This window comes from Anoplolepis gracilipes, chromosome 17 (assembly GCF_047496725.1).
Source record: "Anoplolepis gracilipes chromosome 17, ASM4749672v1, whole genome shotgun sequence".
NCBI classification, from domain to species: domain Eukaryota; kingdom Metazoa; phylum Arthropoda; class Insecta; order Hymenoptera; family Formicidae; genus Anoplolepis; species Anoplolepis gracilipes.
This window is the reverse complement of record NC_132986.1, coordinates 9,596,354-9,610,438: the sequence shown is the minus strand read 5'-3', so window position 1 is coordinate 9,610,438 and position 14,085 is coordinate 9,596,354. Positions and strand designations below refer to the sequence as shown.

General features: G+C 39.8%; 3 protein-coding genes across 4 annotated transcripts in view; 1 reads left to right on the top strand and 2 right to left on the bottom strand.

The window, feature by feature from the left end:
• The window catches only part of Neur (E3 ubiquitin-protein ligase neur), a 56,944-nt gene that overhangs the window by 1,620 nt on the left and 41,239 nt on the right, over nucleotides 1–14,085 (top strand). The window contains exon 1 of one of the 2 annotated variants that reach the window (XM_072909851.1): nucleotides 4,390–4,724. The exons of the other annotated variant lie outside the window; for it this stretch is intronic. Within the exon in view, the coding sequence (XP_072765952.1) occupies nucleotides 4,691–4,724 (34 nt within the window). The 5' untranslated portion in view covers nucleotides 4,390–4,690. Of the gene's footprint in view, nucleotides 1–4,389; nucleotides 4,725–14,085 lie in introns of those variants that run through there. 2 annotated transcript variants of the gene reach the window in all.
• LOC140675410 (uncharacterized) lies at nucleotides 2–1,964 on the bottom strand. Its single transcript, XM_072909870.1, has 4 exons — nucleotides 1,656–1,964; nucleotides 975–1,151; nucleotides 675–789; nucleotides 2–582 (listed from the first exon to the last, which is right to left on the bottom strand). The coding sequence occupies exons 1-4, from the start codon at nucleotides 1,717–1,719 to the stop codon at nucleotides 468–470; spliced, it is 471 nt and encodes a 156-aa protein (XP_072765971.1). The 5' UTR covers nucleotides 1,720–1,964; the 3' UTR covers nucleotides 2–467.
• Nucleotides 12,174–14,085, bottom strand: part of LOC140675408 (uncharacterized) — a 150,105-nt gene continuing 148,193 nt past the window's right edge. The window contains exon 4 of the mRNA XM_072909866.1: nucleotides 12,174–12,445. Within this exon, the coding sequence (XP_072765967.1) occupies nucleotides 12,258–12,445 (188 nt within the window). The 3' untranslated portion in view covers nucleotides 12,174–12,257. The remainder of the gene's footprint in view (nucleotides 12,446–14,085) is intronic.

The following is a 14,085-nucleotide window of genomic DNA, read 5'->3' as shown; positions in this document are numbered from 1 at the left end:
TTACATCACCTGAAATTGCTCGTACATACATTATTTACGCTACGTTCGCGACAAGGAAAAGCGGAGAAAGCAGAATGCCTGTAATATGTGTGTAATATGTATGTGTGTTTAACAATTTAGATTTAGGATATGTTTTATTGATATCAAGCTGTAATTAACGTATCGTACGCAAAGCTAATGATAGCCAAAGTAAATGACGTGAACTACTGTTTAACGATAACAATATATAACTTAATTACATATAATATGGCAGTATTCACTATGTAGTCTGTATTTTCTGTAGGTGTATCATAAACCTTAATGAAAGATGAATATATTATGGTCGTATACATTGATATAATTATACTATAACGTTTGCTGTATACCATAATCTCCTACAATTGAAACCACATTTTTTCCATCATGTCCATCTGTTTCGTTTTTCGAGTGATGATTTAGCGTGAATTTTTTATTTCATATGACCTAAATTACGCGAATCTTATGAGGATCGGTAATATTAAAGCAATCAGCGGTGCAAAATTCCTCGACGATACGTTGCACGCGTCTGCATCGCTGCAAGATTGCACGCATCCGCGAACGTACCTATGAATAAGCGTTCGTTTAAAAATAATAAATTCACTTTCGATCGTTTTTTTTTTTTTTCATTTTTAATAGCGCTACTATATAAATCTTACTTGTTGTCAAAATAAAAACCACCGCAGTGGGACATTCTGATAATCTCGGAGTCCGTTGTCAAAGTTCCGCTGTCTAACGCGCAGGTTCTCACCATGAGAGACTTGCCGGATTCATCTGATATAATTGGATAATAATTAATTAAGATGAGATATCAAGATTTTTCACATATTTTGGAGGATCGCGTAGCTAGGTTTTTGATCAATTATAGTAAAATGCGAAATAAAAAAAAAAAGAGAAATATTGAAAAATACATGAAAACATTTTTTTAACGTTTCGATGGCTCTCGTTATATACATTACCGTATACGCCAGCAATCTTGAGACAAGCTGTCGCTGGAAAGAGGCCGTCGCGGCCTTTTCGACCCCCTAGACATGGCGATTCTAAGAAAACGAGGCTACCATTGTTGTGAAATGGGTCATCGCACGGTTTGTTGTCACCATCGATCGAGACGCACTTGAAACAATCGATGGCCCACCCTGCGGATGAGAGAAGTTGCACTCGCTGTTCATCATGGAACGGAATGAGAAAGAGCGCGATAAATAAAATAATCTCAAATTGTCAGTAGACACACACATTTCTCGCCTTCAAAACACTTTGTCTTTATCTAAACCGTTTGCATTAGATATAAAAATTGATTCGCCAATAAAAAGAAGGAAAAAAAAAAGCGTCAAGGATTTTTACGTCGTCTCTCGGCATCGTAAAAAAGATCTCGCAGCGATCGACAAAGCGTTTGAGAGCTCGAGCGGCGAGAGAGTGCTATTTTTATACAAAAATACACAACTGTACATACATGTCGCGTACACAAAGCTTGGCAGTTATTGATTTTACTCGCGCGAGATTCGCAGATAGATAACGCTATATAGTTTTTCTCGAAATTTGCATGCCGCGTTCAATAATTTTATAGAAAATTTCGATATCGCGAAAGAGAGAGATCGCTAATATTTTCGGATGGAAAAGCAAAGTATAATTAATCTACCGACCTGTTTTAAAGAAGGCGAGAATGGTCAGCACGAGGCAAACGATCCAAGGATTCCCTACGTTCATGCTTCGATTTAAGGATCTTGTTTTCGATAGAACACTTTTCACTTTCGTCGTCGGCGTCAGCTTTTACATTCCGAATGATATCGAACAGATACCACGCCGGCGATCATCTCATTGTCAGTCGCGGGCACGACGGTCTTCAATTCCGATAACGATCAAGCGTCGCGATCGTTGTCGCAGAGTGAGGCGATCCATAAAGGATGTCGATGACAGTCTAGTGAACAGCTTCCCCGACGACGTTCGTCGACGTAGTGTTTTGACGGTCGGTTACCAAGGTGATCCCCGGCTCGGCGGCCGTGTACAGAAGTACAGACCCCAATCTCTTGCATACGCAAAGATTTAAGGGGTGATCGATGACTTTGGAAGAGCGCCGACTTTGGATGACGCCAAGAATCAATAAGTTTTCATCTCTTTGCCGTTAAATGAGACTATCGCCGCGAAGCCGAAGAGTTGACGCGGTCTTACGCGATTATACGCGGTTATACGCGGTTATACGCGGTTATACGCGATTCTCTGAATGTCTAGTCACGTGATGTCACTTCGGGACACGCACGTGCGGACACGCGAATAGTGGGTGTAGTTTGGATTTATAATAGATGTGAGATCTGAAAACATGCTCGTGAGTGTACATTTGATTCTTGAATCATTTCATCATTTTTACAGCGCGTATTGAGATATCTTTTATTATCAAGATGCTTAGAATTGGAAAATTTGGAACCACAAGTGGTATCGAATGTTCTCCTTTGACTCCCACACAAATTATAAGAGTAATGACGAAATAAGCTCTATGATAAAATTACAGAAAATTTCTCATTAGAATAGGGCTGCCATGTCGAACCTGTATATATATATATATATATATATATATATATATATATATTTTACTTCTTTTTCTCAATATAAACAAAAATATATTCTTTATTTTTTTCTCAATATGAATTTTCTCATAAATATATTCTTCTTAACATAAAAATGTATTCTTAACATTTCAAATATTTATAATTGTCGATAAGTAAACGAACAAAATAAAAAACAAAAAAATTACTTTTACATTAAAATATTTACTTTTTTCAAAATATATAGACTCTCTATATATATTTTATTATTCTATATCTTTATTATAGAGCAATGTCTATTTTTTTCTCTTATATATATATTATTTTATTTTTGTGGCGTAACATTGATATTTTTAATAATAATTATTCAGAAACAAATCGGTACATGTCGTAAAGTTAAAATGAGATATAATTTAATAGTTTAACAGGTTGACCGGGACATTTAGTGGCTCGACCGGGACAATTGGGACTTGGTTCTTTAAACCGGGACATGTCCCCGTGTGACGGGACGTATGGCAGCCCTCTACATTCAGAATTCATTAAGTTGTATTGTACATACAAGTATAACACATAGGGCTAAGTCATATGTATGACTAAACGTTGGATACATCGTTAAAAAAATAAGGAAAATTTTAAAAATAAAATTAAATGTTATTTACAAGAAATTTAAATATTTTACTAAATATTTACTGAATATACAAATTGGATAACGAGACAAAAAAGAATTAAAGATATCTATTTAAAAAAAAATCGTATGCATTTGAATGATGCCAATGATTGTTTCAGCGATTGCATTTTTAATGGAAAACTTGATAAGTAATCTCGATTCAAAATAATTTAACGCTCTAATCTACTGTGTGTAGCTATATGAAAAATTAATGTATTTAGATATTTTTCTAAAAAATATTAAAAATTGATCCTTTTAGTGTTTAAAATATGTTTTTATCGATGTTTAAATAATACACCAGTATTTTTAAATTTTGAATATTTAGTTTTTTTTTTTTGTTCAACACGAGCTTGAAAAATGCATGGTCCAATAATGTAATATGCTTTTTTTCGTGTGTCAATGTAATAGTTTAGTATTTACACTGTGGTTGAACGATTAATGAGTAAATGCGTATTGACCTTTGAATTATTGTGACCGCGACACCGCCTGGGGTATGATTATCCAGAGTCGAAGAGTTCTTGACACCGCCTAGGGGGTATGATTACCCGGAGTCAATCAAATTGCATACAATATGACTGTTGAAACCGTGAAAGTTTTGTAATTCGCGATCGTCTCGAGTTATCCGCTTCGAATGATTCGTTGAGCACGACTGGTAGAGATTCGTGGCTAAGGGTTAAAAAAATATTAAATATTAATTTTTTAAATTCTAATTAGGTTCAATTTCTCAAAAATTCCTACAGAGTAAAACACACGAGGAGCAGCACGTCACACTGTAAAACTAAATGTTGAAAATTTCAAAATATTGGCATACCGTTTACAAGATCGATAAAAACATAAATTATATTCAGAAAGAGTACAAAGATTAATTTCTAATTATTCTTGAAAAAGAATTGCTAAAAATCATGCATTTTTCATAGAAAGATCGCTAGAGCAGACTTTGACTCTTAAGCATGAAGCATCCTCCCTCTATATTAGCGTATGACGCTTCTTACGGGACGCGGAAAAAGGCGGACAGCATCCGCGCGACGCCGCGGCACACCTGCATCCTGCATCCCGCATCATCGCGAGGGAATCAATTTCCGCGCTGCGGCACGTTCAAAGCGACGCGCAAAATCGGCGCCTTTGCCGCCGGACCAATCATCTCGCGCCGCTCGCGCTGACCGCGGCGCGGCGGAGCGTGTGCGGTCGTCGTCCGTCCTGTCGGCATCCCAGCGACACTGCGGATGCAAGATGCACTGTCTGCGTGATTGACGGTGATCCGTCGTCGCCGCCGCCGCCGCCGCTGCCGCCGCTGCCGCCGCCGCCGCCGCCGCCGCCGCCGCCGCCGCCGCTGTCGCTGTCGCGAAAAATGTGCCCGTTTCACGCGTGCCCATGCGTCCGGTTTTTCACGTGAGTCCGCCGTGCCCATCTTGCAACGTCATTCTACAAATACCCAACACCATTACCTATCACCGGGCCGACAACCACGACGATGGGTCAATCGTCCAGCAACACCGGACACAGCGGTGAGTCTGTATATCGATGTTCTCGCGCGACGCCGGCTCGATCGTTTGCATTCCGTGCGCGCGCGCCCTTGACATGTGTCAACCGCGACGCCGATGATTGTCGGTTGACGTTTAGCGACGTCGCGGTAACGGTAGGGCACTTGGCCTCCTTGTAAGAAATCTTTCCCGATGAGGTTAGGTTAGGTTAGCTTCAAGATAGGATTAATTCATATCTCGTCAATTTTCTTGGCACGTCACGAGATGAAGTTTCTCTCGGGAATTTTCCTCTCGGGAGCTGAATCGATTCGAGCTGATAATGATAATGAAAACTGGATAATTGATCGCGATAACGTGGATCATCCGCGAGAATTGTTATTGCCTCATTTGTGTCCCTTTTTTAATCTATAAATTATCGAAAAGAAAAGCTTATCACGCGTGTTGTTTCTCGTGATACATTTTTCTAAGCTTTGACACTGATTGTATCACAATTGCACGTGGTTAATTTAAACGCCCTCTTGACGAATATCATAACAAAGTGACAGTGCTCATTCGTTGCTTGGTTAGCGATTGATTGCGAAAGCATAGATGGAAAGTGATAAATACATATTAAAAAGTAAATTATATAACAACTTAAATATTTAAATATAAAATTATAAAATACTTGAAAAATAAGTAAATTATTCATTAGATAAAAAAGAATGACATAAACGGTCGATATGATGACGGTTAGTCTATTCTCTTGACAAAATCTTTTTGATAAATCTTTCTTATAATTATTCTCAATCATTCTTCTTATAATTAATATTTAATATCACCAGAGAGAACTATAATTTTTTTTTTAAATGCACATTTTTAAATACACTCTCTTCACACACTGTTATCGACCTGCCTTTTACTAACACCGTCTTTGAGCGACATCTGCTTTAATCTGCATCTTGCTCCATTGATAATAGAATGAATAAGCTTGATTTCTCTGATTTTTCTCTTTAAAAATATAATTAATTAAACATAATCTCAATTAATTGAAATTTTATTGCGACTAGTTATTAAATTTCATTTACGAAACGATGCAAGTGTTTTCAATTGAAATTAAAAAATTGCATCTTTATATAATTTACATGTATATAATTGGATTATATTTATATTTATATATATAATCAAATTTAATTTAATCGAATTAATGTAAAATAATACTTTGTTAGAAGACTGAGAAATTGTGAAATTTTGTGGCGTAAATTGTCGACGATTAATAAAGGCAATTATATCTGTTTTTAATCAATGCATCTATCAATACGAGAATGGAGAATCTATGTGGACTTTATGCGTTTCGTTATCACGCACATAAAAATCGAACGTATCGATTAATCTGGATCATTTGGATCGCGGCATCCGCGTTTCGTTTACACGGAACATGTGATATTTTGCCAGCTGCATTTTTTGGGGCGCGTCTCTCCGTCGCACCTTTCGATTCCGTTTCGTTAAGGTTGGGTTTCGAGGCTTGCAAGATGCTCTCCCGCACCCCTGTCGTAGGTCTACCTATCGCAGGATCCCGTACCTTTGCGTTGCTCGGTCGCATGGGCCACAGATGGTATTGTCATATGGCAGACACACAGGCCTCGGAGGCGGCAAAACCGCGATTGCACATCCGCACAAATCCACAGACCCGACGCGCCCTCCTTCCCAATTATCTAATCGACGTCACGCGAGCAGTTTGTTCGAATAAAATATATATATATATATATATATATATATATATACATTTTTTTTTTTTATTACTATTACGCGACATGTCCCGACCGAATTCTATATTTCGAGAACGAGGTAATGACGAGTAGATGACGTTCGTTAAATATCGTCTCTCGAAGTTGAAGTTAGAAAAATAGAAGCCGGAAATGTGACATGCAAAATAAAAGAAGGAAATAAGAGAGCGAGAAGCTATAACGGTGCAAAAATATTTTTTATACAATAATAAAATGTATCGATTTTATGTTATTAAAGAGAATAGAGATCTTCTTGCTTAAATTACTGTATCTTATAGATAATAATCTTTGGAAATACAATAACATAATCAAATATCAGAGCTGTCATTAAGCTCCCTCGAAAAAGTGGCAACGTACGCGCGTATTCGGGATTCATAGACGACACTTCCGGGGAAGGGGATTAACGAAGGAAAATCGTAGACGGTGCGTGATGGCTGGGGTTCAGGGCAGCGACCCAATTCTCATATGTATTTATACCAAGAAGACGCTACGCCGGCTGCGCGTGGCCATTTTGGAGACCCAAAAAGAGAAAGAGGGCTAATACGAGAGTAAAGAGAAAGAGAGAGAGAGAGAGAGAGAGAGAGAGAGAGAGAGAGAGAGAGAGAGAGAGAGAAAAGGAAAAAAAATCGGCGTCTCTGTGCGTCACGAGACGCACTCCGACGCGAGTCTAATGACTCTGGAAATTCAATTCCGGTTGCAGCTCAGGATACCGCCGTGTAGTTGCACTCTAAGATAATTTCGTTACCGCGAAGATCAATCACAGTCTACGAGGCACGTAACTGCAAAATTGAGAAGGCGGAGTTTCGCGTTTGTCTCAAAAATATTAATATTATAATAATTATAATTATTATCACATTTAATGGAATTATCTAATTAATTCAGATTCACACATACACGATCAGAAATTTTACTTTGCCGATGATTGCAAGGGGCGATACTCATAAAGAGGAAACGGGATCTATAAATCTAAATCGGCAGATTCTCTCACGCGACTTCGAACAGCTGATCTCGGTCCAAGCAACGTTGCACAATAACTCGTTATTAAAGATTAGATTTTTCGAGTCTCCTTTGTGTGTATGTGTGCGAAACGGCGTGATGGAAAATTCGGGAAAGCATCGTTCGCGTCTCGAACCGCATATAGAGGGACTTATTGTGCAAACCTCGACGACGCAAGCCGAGAGAATTGTGTTTTTCAACCTGAGGTAGCAGCAGGTCCATTGTACGGCATTGATGACTAGGTCAGGTAGCTCAGGTTTACGTTGACGCAATGCTTGGTAACTATTCGCGTGAAACTTCCACCGAGAAGAAAAGGCCGAAAAGGAGAAAGAGAGAGAGAGAGAGAGAGAGAGAGAGAGAGAGAGAGAGAGAGAGAGAGAGAGAGAGAGAGAGAGAGAAAAGTCTCTCAAGTTTTTCCCTCACGAAGGGTCTTTCGTCGTCGCAAGGATGAACACAACTCGACGAAAATGCTTACAGCGACGATTCGGTTGAAAAATAATCACTATCGCTAACAAATTACGGAATAGCCGTACGCGTCGATAGTATACGACATATAGAGGCGATAAACAGATTTTATTTTCGAATTTTCATCAGCGTAAATTCATTCGCATCTCGTATGCTGCATTAAATCGAAATGCAGTGTCCATTTTCGTATATACGGCGATCTGTCAATAAACTCCCAGCGTTCCGAATATCGCGCAATATATAGGTCATTATGGACGATGTTTGGGGAAGAAAAATCCTCTACGCTATTTTTATCCCCTTGATGATTTACAGTGCAATGTCAACAAACCGGAACGGCGGCTTGTTACGGTTTTCAAACTATTTCGCGATGAACGTAAAGTTCTGTAAACTTTCGATAAAAGTTCAAGTAACCATTCTTCAAATTACGATCGATGCCGAGCCAACGATACGTGGTCGGTAAAGGAACAGCTCCCTCGAGAATACGGAAATAAATGGACGCCACAGCACGTACGTAGTTCAGCGGCACACGCGGCTCGCATATGTGCATCTTGTCCATGTACGAACGTGTAATGAAGCGTGCACGGCCATATCTTAAAGGCGGCGGCGGCTATTTTTGACGTCAGATATATACACGAGTCGCGGTTGTTGCATCCGTCCCTTCATTCTTCTATTCCGAGGCACTTCTTTTCAGATAAGTGTTGTTCACGATAGTGTGCGAAAATCAATATCCAACATCTCGAGAATATATAAATCTCATAGAGAAAACGTAACTTGATCGAAAATGGATCATTGTACACTGCCTCATAATAATACGTTCCGTCCGCTTAGCCAATTTATTATAGGATATGTTACATATGCTATACCTATATATATATGTATACTTTGGTCGCACACATCTTCGTTATTTCCATTTCACTATGTAACAATATCCTATAAGGTTCAATGGCTCGCGAAATTTCGATTAAAATTTTTCCTCAACAAGAGAATGTCGAGAGAAATCATAATTTGTGTAATTAAATCTTGAATTAAAATTCTATTGGAATAAAGAGGTTATTAAAATTAATCACGAGGGATATGATAATTTATTTAATTGAACCTTGAAATAAAAATCTATTCAAGTCAAAATTACATTTGAAGAACATCATCTCGTGTCCCTGAAGCTTAATTAGTAGAAAGATTTAGATTTTTTTTTTTTTTTTTTTTTTTTTTTTTTTTTTTCTCACATATTCAGTTAGTGACGTCTCTCTTCGTCGCGGAAAAATTTCTTTCAAATTTATCATCTGTCATCGAAATTACGATCGCAACACGGCAAGATACTTTTTTTTGGTGTAACCCGAGCAACACGGTCGAGGAAGACGATTCAGTCGCGATAGCCGGTAGTCGGCCACCGTCTATTCCCAGTGCGTTGCAACACATAGTGCGCGAGCGCGATCCCGCCGCGTCGTTGTTATTCTTAACCCGGTAGGACGAGGGGCGGGGTGGGAAAAAAAGGGCAAAAGAGCGTGTCTATGACGTCAATTGGAAAAGGTTCCTGTCGTGCCACGGGGCGCGATTCACTCTCTTTCTCTCTCCTTCTTACATCCTCGTCTTCGTTGCCGACTAAAACCAAAAGCCAAAAGGCTTTTCTTCTCGCCCATCTTTCCCCCCCTCCCCTCCCCTCTCCCCCCTCCCCTCCGCTCCGCTCCGCTTTCGCGTCTCCCTTCATCATCCCTCTCGTGCCGCTGTTCATCGCTCGTTAGAAGCGACGAAAGTGCGTAGCGAAGGCATTCGCGGGATTCGCGCGCGACGCAATTGGCCGTACGTCAAACGCACCGGCTATTTGCAACCCCGGTGGATTAATTTTAAGAGGGAACGACGATTTGGGAACTATCCCGTCGCGCGCACTTCCCGTTTTCTCTCTCTCTCTCTCTCTCTCTCTCTCTCTCTCTCTCTCTCTATCTCTCGCTTTCGTGACAACGTGGATATCCGTCCGCGATATTTAATCCCGTCGAGAATTCCTCCTCGCGAGACGTACGATTGAATGAAACGCCTCGTTTTAAAACGACGAGGCGGCTCTGCGCCTAACGCGATTAGTTCTCGAAAAGTTTGTAAAGTGACGAAGCAATCACTTTCGCTCTCTTCATTCAAATAAAGTGCTCGTTTGCATTGAGATCGATGTCGCGCGACAAAAGCCGCCAGACAAAACGTGAGCTTTTATCCTGCCTGCCTCGCGATTAATTATGCGAACTTATTCGCTCGTTGTAATTAAAAATACGTTTTCACGTGTATGAGTGAATGTCAGGGTCAACGTACACGGGCGAATCGATCGACAGGGATAGGAAAAAAGAAAAACTTGAAAGGCGAAAGCTTTTATCTTTCATTATAGCATACCGTTCGAAACTCTCGCAATTATAGAAACCACCCTTCTGCGAATTCGCGATGGGGTGCCGAGAGAGAGGGTTCCTGCTTCATTGAGGAAAAAAACAAATGCGCTCGCTCGAAGGGGTCTCCGACGAGTGCTTTTTTCATTACGAACATGAGTCGGAAAGTTTTTTCAATCTTGAGAATGCATTTAAATTTTCTGTATTTTGGAATTTTGCTGCGTTAATGACTTTATTTATTTAAATAAATGTTATATTTCTGATATAAAATATTCTTCTATGTACGATATTAATTTCTTTGCATTGAATACTTTAAAAATATTAAAATCAACATTTCTTCTGTAAAACAGTTTATGTGTTAAATATATAAAGTTTGCATATATATATATATATATATATATGTATAAATTGTATCTGTCAAATATATTCAAAGCCTTATATCGATCTGCGTGTAAGCCCTGCGTGGGCTCACAATTTTTTTGCGACTTGATTCTTTTTTTTCGAAGAACGTCCAAAGGGAGGACGCGAAGCGTGATGGTTGCACAGATTCGAAACGTCATAACTCATCGAGTCACCGGGGGTTGCAGGAACAAACAGTGGGAACAACCACAATTGTTCACATAGCAAACGCGTGCTAATGACCACGGAATTAACCCCTTCGTCATTCAAGTATACGTCCACCCTCCCTTCGGAAATTCACGGTCCGTTGTTCTGACACTGAGACATATTAGCCCTGTCCAGTACATCCTTTTCGCGTTCCCTTCTAGGTTTAACCCTTTGTATTGTGTTTTTGCAACATTACCATTGTTCCGTCGATACTAACAATAAGCAAAGACCCGAATTTTTACGTTGAATTTTTGTAGAATTTCCTGGCGAGCTTAATTTATTTGCGATGCCTTTTAAGGATTTTTTTTTAAAAGTAACGAAAAAATTACGGAAATTAATGTGAATGAATTTCCAAAATACTTGCGCGAGCAATAATCGCCATATGAATTAGACTAAATATAGAATGGGACGTGATCTCTCTCTCTCTCTCTCTCTCTCTCTCTCTCTCTCTCTCTCTCTCTCTCTCTCTCTCTCTCTCTCTCTCTCTCTCTCTCTCTCTCTCTCTCTCTCTCTCTCTTTCTCTCGTCTAAATTTAAGATTACTTTAAAAAAAACTCTTGGATGCTGCACTTTCCTTCACTTTCTATTCGCATTGCGTGTCGTAATTGCATCGACGATCTCCCTTGGCAACTGTTCCTTGACATAATTTCTTCCATTGGCGGATACATGTAGCGACAAATACTTTAATATATTTCGATCCTTTTTATGATTACGGTTCTTCAGGTATTGAGCGTCACAAGTGTCGAACGTTGCGCGTCCTAATTACATATTTCTTATAATTTTGTATCGCGAATCGCGACGTTTTATCTCGCATAACGTCGAAACGAAATAATTTATTCGAGTCAAATGTCTCTTTCATTTCATCGCAACATACGAGCATTACTGTTTTAATTAATTACCAGCCGGCTGGTTATAAGGGACACGTTGCGAATTACCTATCTCTCTCTTTCTTCACGAATGCCGTGCGATCCGTGTACCGAGTGACTCGAAGAGAAATGTTTTTTTCCCAACCACCTGTTTGAAGAACCTGTCATATTGCGCACGCATATGTAGAATACTCTCGCCTGTAAATTGGATAACGAACATTTCGACTTTCTTCTCAAACTTTGGAAGTGACAACTGTTTTCTCGTAAACTCGTTTGATAAGAGGTAATTTCGAAATAAAGAAAGAAAATGAAGAATTCGAGAAGAAAAAAAAAAAAATATATATATATACATATATATATATATATATATATATATATATATATTTGTTTATTTATTTATATATCAAAATTCGCGTTCTCTCAATTTGTGTATCATGGGAGATTTATCAGATTCTATCAGATTCTTCGATAAACCACAAGTCTGTTTTTCGATTTTTCTTTTTCACGCAATGCAGTTTCGAAGTAAAAACTTGTACGAGAATTTGACGATGGCAACGAGAATTGGTGTCGCATATAATGACAAACAGGGTACGCGGCCTCCCTTAAAGGCGGTGTACGCCATTTTTCCCCCTCTACGGCGATTCCGACACGTGCCTGCCGTACCGTTGTCGCGTGGCTCGTCGTCCCGTTCTGAAAAAAAAAAAAAAAAAAAAAATAAACCTTGAAACGATCGGGAGGAACGAAGATGGGAGATCGCGCGCAAAGAGGAAAGAACGATTGCGGGAGCGCGTTTACGAGCGAAGAGAGAAGAGGATAAGTCGCCACCTGCCACGAGACGAACCGGCAGATGTTGCCGGGTCCGGCTTGACCGACGTTCTCGAATATCGGCTCCTCCTGATCGCGAGGAGCTGCCGAACTGGTCGGAAAACAAGCGGCTCGTTGGCAGTTTAAAAAAAATCATCGATACACATGCGGGTAACGAAAATCATCGTAAATTGGCGATTTTATTCCAAGATATACGTGGCTCCGCAAAAAGAGTCGTGCAGTTGGATCTTTTCGTAGTTACAATAAAAGTTTCCGATAGTTTCAAAGTAAATCAATATGTATTTAAATACCTGGTCAGGCAATTTGTTTTAATTTTGAGTAACTTTAGAGAAAATCCTTTCTATACTAATAGTTGAGCTCGCAACGTCAGTTCCCATTTCTTGTGAGAAGCATTCGCGCGTGCAGTAACTAAATAACTCTTGGGGAAGTCGAGTTGATCCTTATACAGACGAGACAGCTCGGAAGCTTCTTGTACCGACTTCCATCCGAAGAGAGAACTTCGGGGATTACAGGAAGCAGGCGAGGGTTGTCGGGAGACGGTGCTGTTACCAAGTGAACGTATTAACGGTGGTAGTAGAAGGCTCGACAGATGTTGAGAATTTCGACCTCAAGAACCGGGCCTCTGTCGGGCTTCGAGTGAAAGAGGGAAAGAAGGGATGAGAGTAGCAGTGGCAACGATATAGCTGAGAGAGAAGGGAAGAAAGAGACGAGATGTTGGTGAGAAAATAATGGAGCATGGTGGCGCGTGGCAGCATGGGCATCATGGTGGGGATAAATATAGGGTGTAGGAGACACTTAAGACCACGATGATGGCGCAGGGAGATGCTGGGAGAGAAAGAGAGCGATCTCGGGCTCCGAAAGTTCGAAGGGCGTTGAACCTCCTTCCTACGTTTTTCATTACATTTATTTCCAAGGTGTTTGGAGAAATTTGACTTCTTTCAATTCGCCTTATTTACTTCCACGTGATCGAAATAATTGTAAACATAAAAAATATCAATGTTTAAAAGAAATATATAATTGAAGAAAGTTTATGGAAAAAAATTTCTTTTTTTTTCTGATAACAAGCAATTAAATGGATCATCGATCTATTTCGTCATGTCGGTAGCGAGTTGTTCGACGGAGAACGGGAGATATTGCGCCGAGATAAAAACCTGCTGCAACAAAATCGAAAGCGTATGGGCAACGATCGGCATTCTTCGCCAGCTGACACCCTGGTGGCGCGTGCCGCTGACTTCTTTTATGAGAAACGACTTTCGTCTTGCATGCTTCATTAACGAGACTATTACGATATTCTTCATCGAGACAGGTATCCCTGAAGAGTGGGGTTTTTTGCCTCCTTGCGATTCGCACGAGATCGACGAGCTATCGATAACGTAGCGCATTACACGGTGTACGTAGACACAATAAGAGCAACACTCGAGACATAATCACATTATCTATTGACTGACCGCTCACTGTCTTCGTGAACAATGCGTCAATTTAATGCCACAAACTCGTAAACGACC

Coding starts and splice junctions, on each gene's coding strand:
- LOC140675410 (XM_072909870.1), bottom strand. CDS start 1,719: ATGAACGTAGGGAATCCTTGGATCGTTTGCCTCGTGCTGACCATTCTC. Junction 1,152..1,655: donor TCTCGCCTTCTTTAAAACAG/GTCGGTAGATTA, acceptor TCTCATCCGCAG/GGTGGGCCATCGATTGTTTC. Junction 790..974: donor CAAGATTGCTGGCGTATACG/GTAATGTATATA, acceptor CAATTATATCAG/ATGAATCCGGCAAGTCTCTC.